Source organism: Scyliorhinus torazame, chromosome 7, assembly GCF_047496885.1.
Source record: "Scyliorhinus torazame isolate Kashiwa2021f chromosome 7, sScyTor2.1, whole genome shotgun sequence".
NCBI classification, from domain to species: Eukaryota; Metazoa; Chordata; class Chondrichthyes; order Carcharhiniformes; family Scyliorhinidae; genus Scyliorhinus; species Scyliorhinus torazame.
Window position 1 is genome coordinate 239,500,267 of NC_092713.1, and position 12,713 is coordinate 239,512,979.

At 41.8% G+C, this 12,713-nt stretch overlaps 1 protein-coding gene across 2 annotated transcripts in view; it reads left to right on the forward strand.

Moving 5' to 3' along the window:
* The window catches only part of LOC140427459 (eukaryotic translation initiation factor 4E-1A-like), a 33,961-nt gene that overhangs the window by 17,207 nt on the left and 4,041 nt on the right, over positions 1–12,713 (forward strand). For both annotated transcript variants that reach the window (XM_072512979.1, XM_072512980.1), the window contains 3 exons: positions 3,430–3,493; positions 4,176–4,289; positions 5,073–5,212. In XM_072512979.1, the coding sequence (XP_072369080.1) occupies positions 3,430–3,493; positions 4,176–4,289; positions 5,073–5,212 (318 nt within the window). The remainder of the gene's footprint in view (positions 1–3,429; positions 3,494–4,175; positions 4,290–5,072; positions 5,213–12,713) is intronic.

The window sequence follows — 12,713 nt, forward strand, 5'->3', positions numbered from 1 at the left end:
TCTTTCATGGGTTAACTGCTCATCCATGTTTGGAATTGTTATGACAGGCAATGTTGTACGAATCTTCCTTCCCATGAGCATCTGGGAGGCAACAATCCTGACTATAAAGGAGTAGCTCTGTAGCTTAACAGCACTCGTGACAAATTATTTTTGTCAAATGCCTTTTTGAATAGTTCTTTCACCTTTCTCTGCTTTCCCATTAGATTGGGGATATAATGGACTGGTAACCTGTTGGAAGTTGTATGCTTCTACAAATGACAACCATTCCCAACTACTGAAACAGGGTCCATTATCGGTCATGACTTTTAATGGAATTCCATGTCGAACAAATACAGACTTTGCCGCTCTTATCTCATTATCAGGGAATGTCTGAACAACTAAAATCCTTTCAAATAAGGAAGGATGAACTGAGCTGCAAAACAGTGTCCTTCTGTGAGGAGTGATGGTAATAGCTCCCACGCCCGGCAGGAAGTTGTTATTGGAGGAACTGCACAGTGCTCGCCCATTGGCTTACAGTTATGTATGGTGGCCTTGGTTAGATGCAGACACAAGTTTTAAGGTTAAATACTGCAATCAATGCCAGCTTCAACAAAAATTGCTGCCAGCAGCCCTGATGTACCCTAGGCAGTGGCCAGGTAGGCCATTGGTATGCCTCCACATTTTTGCAGGCCCTTTCATGGGTACCATATGCCTACTTACTTACCATGTGCCTACTTGTAGTGGATGCACCCACAATGGCTAGACATCTATGGAAAGAAGTCCACAAGCTGTTTGGCAAGGCAAGCATTCGCCACCCATGGTTTGCCGGAGATGTTGGTTTTCGATAACGGGAAAGCATTTAACAAATGGCATTACGCATTTGCCTACCACACTGTACCACCCCTCCTTTTAATGAGGACTATGCAAACCTTTTTTTAAAGCAGCCACCAGCATCTCTGCAGACCAAATTATCATGTTTTCTTGAATATCGAATGACGCCATTCATGACCACTGGAATAACTCTCTGCCGAGTTGCTAGGCATATTCTGACTGGGGTTGGACCTGAACCTGGTGTTTCCAAATTCAGTGGGGAGGGTGGAAGCAGTGGGGAGGGTGGAAGCAATGTGCAAAAAAAAAAAATGACTACATAATTCGACAAAAACTGAACAGAGGTGGATGACATGGTATATGTAAAGAATTTTGGTGCTGGTCTGAATTGGATCCCTAGAATGGCTGTGATCAGACCGGGTCTAGTGCCATATGAAACAGATGTTCAAGGTACAAGGGTGAGGAAACACCAGACCATTTGAGAAGAGAATCATTCACAGAACCTGTGGGACAGTCTGCCCCTAATTAGCCTGTCAGTGATATTGCTGTGGGTGGAAATAATGCTGCAACTCGAGGAAGAGCCAAGTAATGGTACAGTGGGAACTGGAGACGCTATCTACACTAACACACCTTCGCAAAGACGGCCATTGAGGTTTAAACTGAAGTTTCCTCACCTACTGGTGAATTACAACACTTGCAAGATCAGGAAGTCCTGGACCATGCATAACAAACTGTGAGATCCATTTGTTTTATAATGTAAATAACCCATTTCAAAAACATGGAACTAATTAGGAACTCTGAGGAATGTGACAGTGTTTCCCTGCTCAGAGGGTCATGTGACTGATTAATCCAATCCGGTCAGAAGGTGCAAATCCTGGGGCTGAGCGTAGGTTTTCTGAGCCAGTTTAGAAACTGTTGAAGTCATGGGTTCAGCTTTGAATTCCAATTCTTTTCAAAATTTAGAGGAATAGATTTCTTCAGCTCTAGGATAAAATATTGTCTGTAGTGAAAATATATATTTAGATTCATTCATGGGCCGCCCTGTTAAAAATCAACGGTGGGTTTGGAGTCACATGTATAAAATTCCTACAATGCAGAAGGAGGCCATTCTGCCCATCGGGTTTGCACCAACCCTCCAGAGTGCCCTAGCCCTTTAACCTCACCCAACACCTAACCTGCACATCTTTGGACTGTGGGAGGAAACCGGAGCACCCAGAGAGAACCCACGCAGACACGGGCAGAATGTGCAAACTGCACACCGACAAGTGACCCGAGGTCGGAATCTAAGCTTGGTGCCTGGTGCTGTAAGGCAGCAGTGCTAACCACTGTGCTGCCCAGATCAAGTAAGGATGACCGATTTCCTTCCTTAAAGGACATTAGTAAACTAGGTTGGTTTCTACCACAATCGACAGTGGTTTCATGGTCATCAAAATGACAATACCATACCATGATGCCACTGCCTCCCCCTGTTGCAACAACAGCTGATCTTGTTGGATACTGCTAAAGCACCTGCTCTGAGACAAATGAGCCCAAAACAGTGCTACCTCTAAAGCTCTTCTATTAAAATGAACTTGCCTACAAGAGTGTTGCATTTATGGATTTTGCTCTTCAGTCAACCATATTCTACTTTTATCTCTTTTACATTGTTGTTTTGTGCTCTAATGAATGGTTTTACAGCATAGTTTGATCAGATTGAAATTTTGATCACTACCTGTGGATGGGAAGCATAAAAAGGAGGACTGCAATAGGATTTTATATTTCATACCTTGCCTCTTACAGAAAGTTTCTTCTCCAATATGCCATACATAAGCCATTTATGTTCTATCCAAGGTTCTTCCTGCTTTTAAGATACACTTGGATCCATGGCATGCAAGAAAATCACCCAAGGTTCTTTCTTTTCCCCTGCTTGTGGGGATGTGATGTCTTGACGTAAGGAACATGTAAGAATTAATTGATTATGGAGACGAGTTACCTTTTTTAAAAAGAAACCCTACATTTTCTGTGAAAGTATTGTAATTTGTTGGGAAATCTTGTACTGTCTTTTGCAGAAATAAACAAAGGAATCTGGACTGTTTACATTTCTTCTGGAATTGCTTGCAGTTAGATATTCCATGCTGTTTCACATGGTTATTCTAGAATAAAATTGAAATGCCTAGCTATCGAACTGACCGGTCTAATAAGGCTATTGTTCAATATGCCAAATGGAAACCGTAATTGTAGCTGTCGAGATCAGTATATTTTAAGCTTGTAGCTGTCGAGATCAATATATTTTAAGCTCTTGATCTCATCCCCCAAGATCACGTAATCCATTTCTCATGCCAATTGTTTGACTCTGATACACTTTCTGTTCTATCTTTCCAGCATTTCTCCTCCCTTTATAGTTTTTGTCCCGCACTGGTCCTTATCTCTATTCCGTGTGCTGAGTGGCTGGCTATGGGTCACTTGATTAGCATAGGTTACTCCAAAACCTGACTCTTGACTTCTTTCAGTCATGTATGGATGCAACTACTTTCTTACTGAGATCAATCTCTCGTCAATGCTGAGCGAAACTGTTGCAGTTCTAAACTTGTATCAAATGTTTTTTCTCTTTAACTGAAACTTTATTTTTCTTTACTTCAATAGATTATATAATCACATTCAACTTGCCAGTAGGCTGATGTCGGGCTGTGATTACTCTCTCTTTAAGGTTTGTAGGTTTGCTAACTTTAGGCAAAGTTATTAATTCTTTGATCCAGAAGAACTTGGGAGTGTTGAATTGCAATCTAACTTTGTCACAACCTTGAAGGCCTCTCTGAAAGATGAATGCTGCTGAATGTGAATTTGCCTTGTTTACAGTGCCCCCATGAGGAAGTGTAGCAAAATGTGAGAATTTTCAGTAATAAATGTCCGCGAGCCTCCTGGCTGTACAAGAAAAATGCCTTTTTCCTAATATTTCATTTGTTGAAACAATAATTTTACACTCAATAGTACCACACACCACTATGATCTGTGCAAATGCAATCTCTGTTTGGTGGCAATGGAATTTTCCAAATGCAAAGTTTTTAGCCCAACTGCCATTCTTGCTTAAACTGACACTGACTCGAAGAGGAACATTGCAGAGCAAACTTGTAGCATGAGTGATCTACAATTTAAAAAAAAGATGTAACATAGTACAAAATAATTCACATTTAACTACACTCGGTCTGAATGGGAACTGAGCAGATTCATCACCATTTGCTGACTCTTAAAAGTAAATGGTGATTTTCTTTTCTTTTGTAAAATGAAGTTTTTTAATTCTGATGTGAAACTCCCTTTGAAGTTTTTTTTATTTCCGATGTGAAACTCCCTTTTAAGTAGTGTAATATTTTAAAATTTGTATTGTTACATAGGATGGTATTGAGCCGATGTGGGAGGACAACAGAAATAAATGTGGTGGAAGATGGTTAATCACGTTGTCCAAGCAGCAAAGGATGCTAGAACTTGATCAATTCTGGCTAGAAACAGTGAGTTGTCAATGTTAGTCGTGGGCAGTTTCAAAATGCTGCTTATTTTCCTCCCATTACAAACTTACAACTCTTCTAGGTGACCAGCACCATTCAATGTTCTATTGATTATTGGCACGAGATGTTACACCTGTCATATTTTAAATGCTTTGTGGCTAAAATTTACTTAATCAAAGTAGAGGTTTGAGTCTTTTGATTTACAGCACTTGTGATTTATGAAGAGACACCAGTAATGCTCGCTCTCACTTCTGAATTGCAAATTGTTGATTCCAATCCCATTGCAGAGACTTGATCACAACAACCTGGACTGATATTCCAGTGCATTGCTGAGGGAATGCAGAACTGAGGTGCTCTGTTTCAGATGAGATGTTAAACAGAGGCTCGATTTATCCTCTCGTGTCCTATAATGCTAGTGTGTGCGGGGCAAGGGATTTCATCCCAGCCTGCTGGATGGCATTTATACGACTGTTAAAATCATCAAAGCATGTTAATTGACTACTCGGGTATTCCTGTTTGTGGGAGCTTGCTTGCTAGGTCCAAATTGACTGTGCACCTCTATTGGTTGTAAAGCATTTTGGGATGAATTTTTTTACTGTTTTTATTTGGGAGTTGAAGTTAGATTGAACTTCTAAGTTTATAAAAACCCAGATCTTAAAGTTCTATTTGAAAAATATATGCAGTAGATGCCAATAGAACAACTAAGCATTAGAACAACGAAGCATTCTAAATCTAAGTAAATTAATGACTTTGTATTGATATTTGCATTTAATATCTTTTTGCAAGCTGCTATGCCTTATTGGAGAAGCTTTTGATGATTATAGCAATGAAGTATGCGGTGGGGTAATTAATGTCCGAGCAAAAGGAGATAAAATAGCAATATGGACCCGTGACACTGAAAACCAAGAAGCGGTTTTGCATATAGGGTAAGTTAGTGGTTTTTCTTCGTTGTATCTGTCTCTGATCACTTTTGGGACATTCCCTAGTTAACTGTAGAAATTTTGTATTGCCAGAACTTGCCCCCCACCCCCATTTAGCTTCAAACCCTTTGATTTAATTTACCTTCCCTCCCCTCTCCCAAATTCCCCCCTCCCAAATTTTATTGTTAAATTTTTATTTTTGCAATTTGGACACTTGCTAGAAAACAAAACTTGTTGTTGGCAAGCTACATGAAATTTAGTGCATGACCCATAATTCTCACTGCTATTTTGTGACTGTTCTTGCTTTGTAATAGTACATAGCTATCGTTTTGATACTTGGAACTTTTGCAAAAGATTTAAAGAACCCAACTTACACTTTTTAACAGCACAAAATAGCCTTGGAGGTGGCCTGCTGTTGGCCGGCAGTAGGATCTAGTCCCAGTCATGTGTGGGGATGTTCGCTGAGTTCAACACCATTTGTGACTCCTCCGACACTGAAGCATTCTATGTGCAAATACAGAAAGACCTGGACAATATCCAGACTTGGGGTGTTACATTCTGGGGGTCATCATAGACCAGAGACTGAATTGGGCTCCAACTATAAATACTGTACTACAAGAGCAGGTCAGAAGCTAGAAAGTCTGTGGCAAATTGACTCCAGTCTATCCACCACCTAAAAAGGCACGAATCAGGAGTGCGATGGAAAACTCACCACTTACCTGGATTAGTGCAGCTCTAAAAACACTCCATAATCCCACTTGATTGACATGTCTTCCACAAGTCTTCACTCCCTTCACTACCGACATACAGTAACAGCAATGTGTACCATCTACAAAATGCACTGCAGGAACTCACTAAGGCTCCTTCGGCAGCACCTCCCAAACTCTCAGCCACTACTTTCTAGAAGACAGAGGCAGCAGATGCAAGGGAACACCACCACCTGATAAATTCCCCTCCGTCATTCACCATCCTGACTTTGATATATATCACCATTCCTTCACTGTCACTGGGTCAAAATCCTGGAACTCCATCTCGAATACCAGGGTGTACCTGCACCACCTGGAGTGCAGTGATTCATGAAGGCAGCTTATCACCACCTTCACAAGGGCAATTGGGGATGGGTAACAAATACTGGCTGAGCGAGCAAGGCCCACATCTGAAACCTACGCAAGTGTGCGCTATTGGTGGGACTGGAAGATCCTGCTGGCATAATAGCTTGAAGATGTAGCCCTAAATGAGACCGCGTTATCGATCAAAATTTGATAGTCTCTAGGATATATTGGGACGAGTGCGAAGTAGATTTTAAGGAACGTTTCCAAGATGAGGGAGAGAGTTTAAAGAAAGTGGAATTTAGGAGGAAATTCCAGAGCTTGGGATCCAGACAGGTGACAACACAGTGATTTATAGTGGAGTGCTTTTTTTTTTTTTTTGAATGGGTGATGCGCAAGATGCTAGTGTTGAGTACAGATCTTGAAGCTTTATTAATGCTGTGGGGTGGGGAGGAATTTCAGAACTAGGATAAGAATTGAGGTAATATACAGGCAGCAGAGTTTAAAAGGGTGGAGGATGCAAGATCAACCAGGAGAGCGTTGGAATCCACTAGTGTAAAACAAACGTGTGGTACAGTTGGGAGCTCCATCATGTGGACAAACATGACCCCCAAATAGTGAATGTTCTATCGGAGAGTGTGATGGATACTAAATACAGTGGCTTCAGTCTTTCCAATATTGGGTGAGGTGAGTTGTATGCAGACAACACTCATTGGCACCTGAGGATGATGCCACCAGGGAGGAATGTTCTTGACCTGTGATAACCCATGTGAGTGGGAAGAGATACCTTGGTTTTTTTTCCAAAATGGCTACAAATGTGAAATTGGAACTGGGGGAAGGCAGTTCTGTCCATGTTGGAGGGAGGGTATTGGAAGCATTGTGTTTTTGGTGGGGGGAGGAGGAGCAGGATGGTGGGGAGTAGAAGTAATTGGAAAAGAAAATTGTGAAGTAATGCTTAGTTGAACAACTTGACTAGGACACCGAAGAATGATAATTGAAGAAGGCACTCAGTGGAGAACATACCACCTCCACTCTGTTAACTCCTATAATTACAATAATGCAGCTATTTTGAGACTTTTCCATGCCTGGTTGACACTGTAACTAAAATCCACATCCAACAATCTGTTCCGAAAAGTCTGATCACATTTTGACAGGAGTGACTAATTGCACATGGTAATGACTTGTTATACCACGGGTTAGCTGAGACAATATACACCACTGTGTAAAAAAAATTTTTAAGACTTTATTGGGTTTTCAATTTTTGCATCAAACAAACGAGCAGAAAGATAGCTACAGGTATATGTAAAGCACAAAACAATAGTCATTACATAGTTGGGAACAAATAAGACTAGATGAATTGGGATACAATCCCCAACATGTTCTTAACATGGATAGATGACCTGTCTGTACCCAACAGGATGCAGGCAACATTTATAGACTTGCATCTCATCCATAGCTAAAAAAACAAAATGACAGGAAAATATAATACCCCGAGAATACCAGTGCGAAAGGAAATCGACTCTTGCAGTGTAATTTAACTCTCTCCAGTACCAGACTGGAACAGACAGCTGTCAAAATGGCAAAAGCAATGACCAGAGGACTGGGCGTAACCAAACCTTAATACTCAGTCTAGGGCCTCCCATGAGCAAGAATCTGAACTTCCTGTCCCAGCCCCAGTTTTGTTTTTTTATTCATAAGTGGAACGTGGGCATTGCAAGCTAGCATTTATTGCCCATCCCTAATTGCCCCCGAGGAGGCAGTTAAGAGCCAACCACATTGCTGTGTGTCTGGAGTCACATGTAGGCCAGACCAGGTAAGGATGGCAGATTTCCTTCCCTACAGGACATTAATGAACCAAATGGGGTTTTATGACAATCGACAATGATTTCACGGTCATCATTAGACTGTTAATTCCAGATTTTTACTGAATACAAATTTCACCATTTACAGTGGCAGGATTTGAACTGGAGTCCCCAGAACATTCTCTGGGTCTCTGGTTTACTTACCGGTGACAATACCACTACGCCACAGCCTCCTGATCAATAGGCAAAACAGATCACCGGACCTCCAGCATCATTTGTGGGCAGCACGGTAGCACAAGTGATCAGCACTGTGGCTTCACAGCGCCAGGGTCCCAGGTTCGATTCCCTGCTGGGTCACTGTGCGGATTCTGCATGTTCTCCCCATGTCTGTGTGGGTTTCCTCCCACAGTCCAAAGACGTGCAGGTTAGGTGGATTGGCCATGATAAATTGCCCTCCGTGACCAAAAAGGTTAGGAGGGGTTATCGGGTTATGGGGATAGGGTGGAAGTAAGGGCTTAAGTGGGTCGGTGCAGACTCAATGGGCCGAATGGCCTCCTTCTGCACGATATGTTCTATGCTCTATTGCCGCCCCCAACGGGACAACAGAATATTGTGGGGCCAAGAATCAAAAGGAATATAAACTGGCCCCAATCGGAAAACCCACTTCAGGACGGTTGGGCCCTCAGAGCAGACCCCAAACTGAGGTGTGCCTGGTTGAGAGGGAGGGCTGATTTTCTCTTCTCTCTTTCCCCCCCCCCCCCCCCCCCCAAACAACCAGGACCGTTCAATAGACCAAAGTATTATGCCACCCAAAAGCCAATAGAAGAATAACTTTAAATTGGTATATAGTGTCCGGGACACCATTTACTATCCAGCACCACCATGGTCAACCCTCACAGGTACCAGTACTTGGAGAGTAGAAGCAACACCCTCAAAATCCCAAGTCAGAAGAGTGAAGAACAGTGGCTGGGATTCTCCGAGCCTCTGCGCCGCAATCGTGCTCGGCGCGAGGGTGGAGAATGAGCATCAGACCCGCGATCGGATCCAATGCTGCTCCCGCGATTCTCCAGGAACCGGAGAATCGCCACTAATCGCGCGCGAGTGGTCGATGCAGCGCCGGTCGGGGGCCATTGAAAGAGTCCCCTGTGGCAGTTCTCCACTGAGAGCACTCTTCAGGATCTTCCAAAGATTCCAATGAATGGAGCACTAATCACAATAATTCCAACATGCCAACTCTATCAAGCCCAGGCAGTCGACTATCTAGGCTCCAAATGGCTGGCTCGGGCGACCCCTCTCTATCGACAACAGGAGCAAGACCAGGCCAACCCAAGCCACGCCTTGGGGAGAGGATTAAATGTGCTCCCTGAATCTGAGCTGCCTGGCATCCAGATAGAGATTCCTGAAACATGACAGCCAGTTCTCCAACTCTGGGAGCTTCTCCACCACCCCACTGTAGACCCCACCTTGTTATGGGCCAGGGTTTAGAGAACCCCAAAGTGTATCATGCAGTTCACCTGACCCACAACTTTTACCAGATTGTGGTATGGGGAGCATACGGCCCACTCTACAGTTGTGGTAGAGCAGAAATCGAAAAGTATTTTTAACGCAAAACAATGTTTATTCTATGAACTCAAGTTAACCTTTTTAAAACATACAGTGAACATCTTAGCAACCATCAATTCAACTACAACCCCCAAAGAATACAACACTAAGTAATCCTTAATAACTTCCCAAACAACATCCAGAAGACAAAAGAAACACCTTTTTAACAGAAGCACATCAGGTTTACATTCACTACTGAAAACATTTATAATTCTGAATTCACCAAATGATCAAGAGATAGTCTTTTCATGGCAGAGAGAACAACCGTACACCTGCTTTGTCTGGATTTAGCTCCAACATTGAAAACGAAACTAAAACACAGCCTAAAACGAAACTAAAAAGTTGACGGGCAGCCCAGCTCCACCCACGCTCTGACATCACCACCTAAGTAATAAACAGCCATTTCTTCAAGGTACTCTCACTACAGATACTTGTATGCACACCCATTTATAAACACCCATTTCTTAAAGGTACTCTCACATGACGCCTCCCCCCCCCCCCCCCCCCCCAAGAAAAAAAAACAACCCATCAACTTCAAGGTGGTTTCTCTTTGCACTATCCGTTAAGAAATGCACACAGTAAATATTATTTTTTGTTTTAAAAAAAAAAAAAACAACACTCAAACAGGTATAATAATATAGTCCATTTTTTTTCGTTGTTCTTCCTCCAAATAAAATCCTTCCCGATTGACAGTCTCATTGAACAAGAAGGTCTCTGCACGATCCATCCATTCCTCTACGCCTCTTGCATGTCTCTTCAAAGACAGATACTTTAGTTCAATCTGATAACAGAGTCCCTTGTAATTCTCCAACACAGGAGCATTGGTTATCACAGCTTTCAGGCAGTCAAATGCCTGTTGAAACTCTGCTGTCCACTGAAATTTTTGACGTTCCTTCAAGTCCATCAGTGGAGCAACCATGCTACAAAACGTTTTCACCAATGTTCGATCAAATCCACTCATGCCAAGAAATTGCATTATTTCCCTTTGCCTTGAGGGTATCGGAAACTCCTCAAGGAAAGTGGCTTGGGCTTTTCCAAATTCACTTTTGACTAGATTATCACCAAACCCTGAAGTCGATCGAATAACTCCATCAGATGCCTTAAATGTTCTTTCCATGTCTGGCTGAAAATCACCAGACGTTGATGGGTAATTGGGTAATCCTGAAACGACTTTGTTAGTTAACCGTTGAAATGTGGCCGGGGTGTTTTTCATGCCAAATGGCATAACTTTGAATTGGTATCTACCATCTAGAGTCACAAAAGCTGAAATCTCCTTCGCCCTTTCAGATAAAGGTACCTGCCAGTAACCCAAGTAAATCCAGTTTGGAAATAAAAGCTGATTGTCCCACTTTCACAAGGCAATCCTCCAAACGTGGGATAGGATAAGAGTCCGTTCTTGTAACTGCATTAACCTTTCTATAGTCCACACACAGCCATTGGGTACCGTCTGGTTTAGGTACCATCACTATGGGTGAGGTCCATTAGCTGCAACCCACTTCAATTATGCCATTTTTAAGCTTACACTCAACTTTGTTAACCTGTGCCCTCTGTTAACCTGTGCCAATTTTAAAGGATTAAGTCTATATGGATGTTGTTTGATAGGAACAGCATTTCCCACATCTACATCATGTATAGCCATTTTAGTACTTCCCAATTTAGCTCTACAAACTTATCCATGTGATATCAATAACTCTTCAGGTCTGTCTGTTTTTCCTCTGGAACGTAACTCTACAATTTATCCAAATTTTTAAGAACACCCTCATTTTCCAATTTAATTTGAGGTATGTCAAATTCCAAGTCATCTGGATTTGTTTTGTCACTTTTTGAGTTAGAATCATTAAAACCTCCTCCTTTTTCTCTCCTTCCCTTTCAAAGTACCTTTTAACCATGTTCACATGACACACTCGGTGAGTCTTCCTTCTATCTGGTGTTTTTATCACATAATTCACATCACTTAATTTCCTTTCAATCTGATGAGGCCCACAAAACCTAGCTTTTAAAGGTTCAACTACCAATGGTAACAATACCAAAACGTTATCTCCACTGGCAAAACTACGAACTTTGGATTTCTTGTCCACTACCCATTTCATCACATTTTGTGCAACTTTTAAATATTGTCTAGCCAATTCACCTGCTCTATTTAATCATTCCCTAACATTTGACACTTAATCCAATAATGTAATTTCCAATTTTTCACTCACCAATTTTTCCTCAATCAATTTAAGTAGTCTTCTTACCTCACGACCAAAAATTAGTTCAAAAGGACTGAATTGGTTGATTCATTAGGTGCACCCCTAATTGCAAACCGTACGAATGGAATTCCTTTATCCCAATCCTCTGGATAATCTTGACAATAAACCCTCAACATTGTCTTTAATATCTGATGCCACCTTTCTAATGCTCCCTGTGATTCTGGATGGTATGCAGTTGATTTAAATTGTTTTATTCCTAAGCTATCCATAACTTCTTTGAATAACCTTGAGGTAAAATTTGATCCTTGATTTGATTGTATTTCTGTGGGTAGTCTATATCTAATAAAGAATTTAAGTAACTCCTCCACTATCTTTTTAGCTGTAATATTATGTACTGGAATGGCCTCTGGAAACCTAGTAGACACATCCATTATAGTCAAAAGACATTGATTCCCACTTTTCATTTTAGGAAGCGGTCCAACGCAATCAATTAGGACCCATGTAAAAGGTTCCTCAAATGGTGGAATGGGTATTAAGGGTGCTGGTTTTATCACTGCGTGCGGTTTCCCTATCACTTGACATGTGTGACATGATTGACAAAATTTAACACATCTTTATGTAGTCCAGGCCAATAAAGTTTTTGGATTTTAGCTTGAGTTTTCCTTCTTCCCAAATGACCTCCCACTGGTACCTCATGTGCAACTCGCAACTCTTCCTTTCTATACCCTACCGGCAATACTACTTGATGAACTTCTGCCCACTTTTCATCCGCCTGCATATGTAAAGGTCTCCATTTTCTCATCAAGACATCACTTTTATGGTAATAACACTCTGGTATACTATCAGATTCCTCTTCCGTATA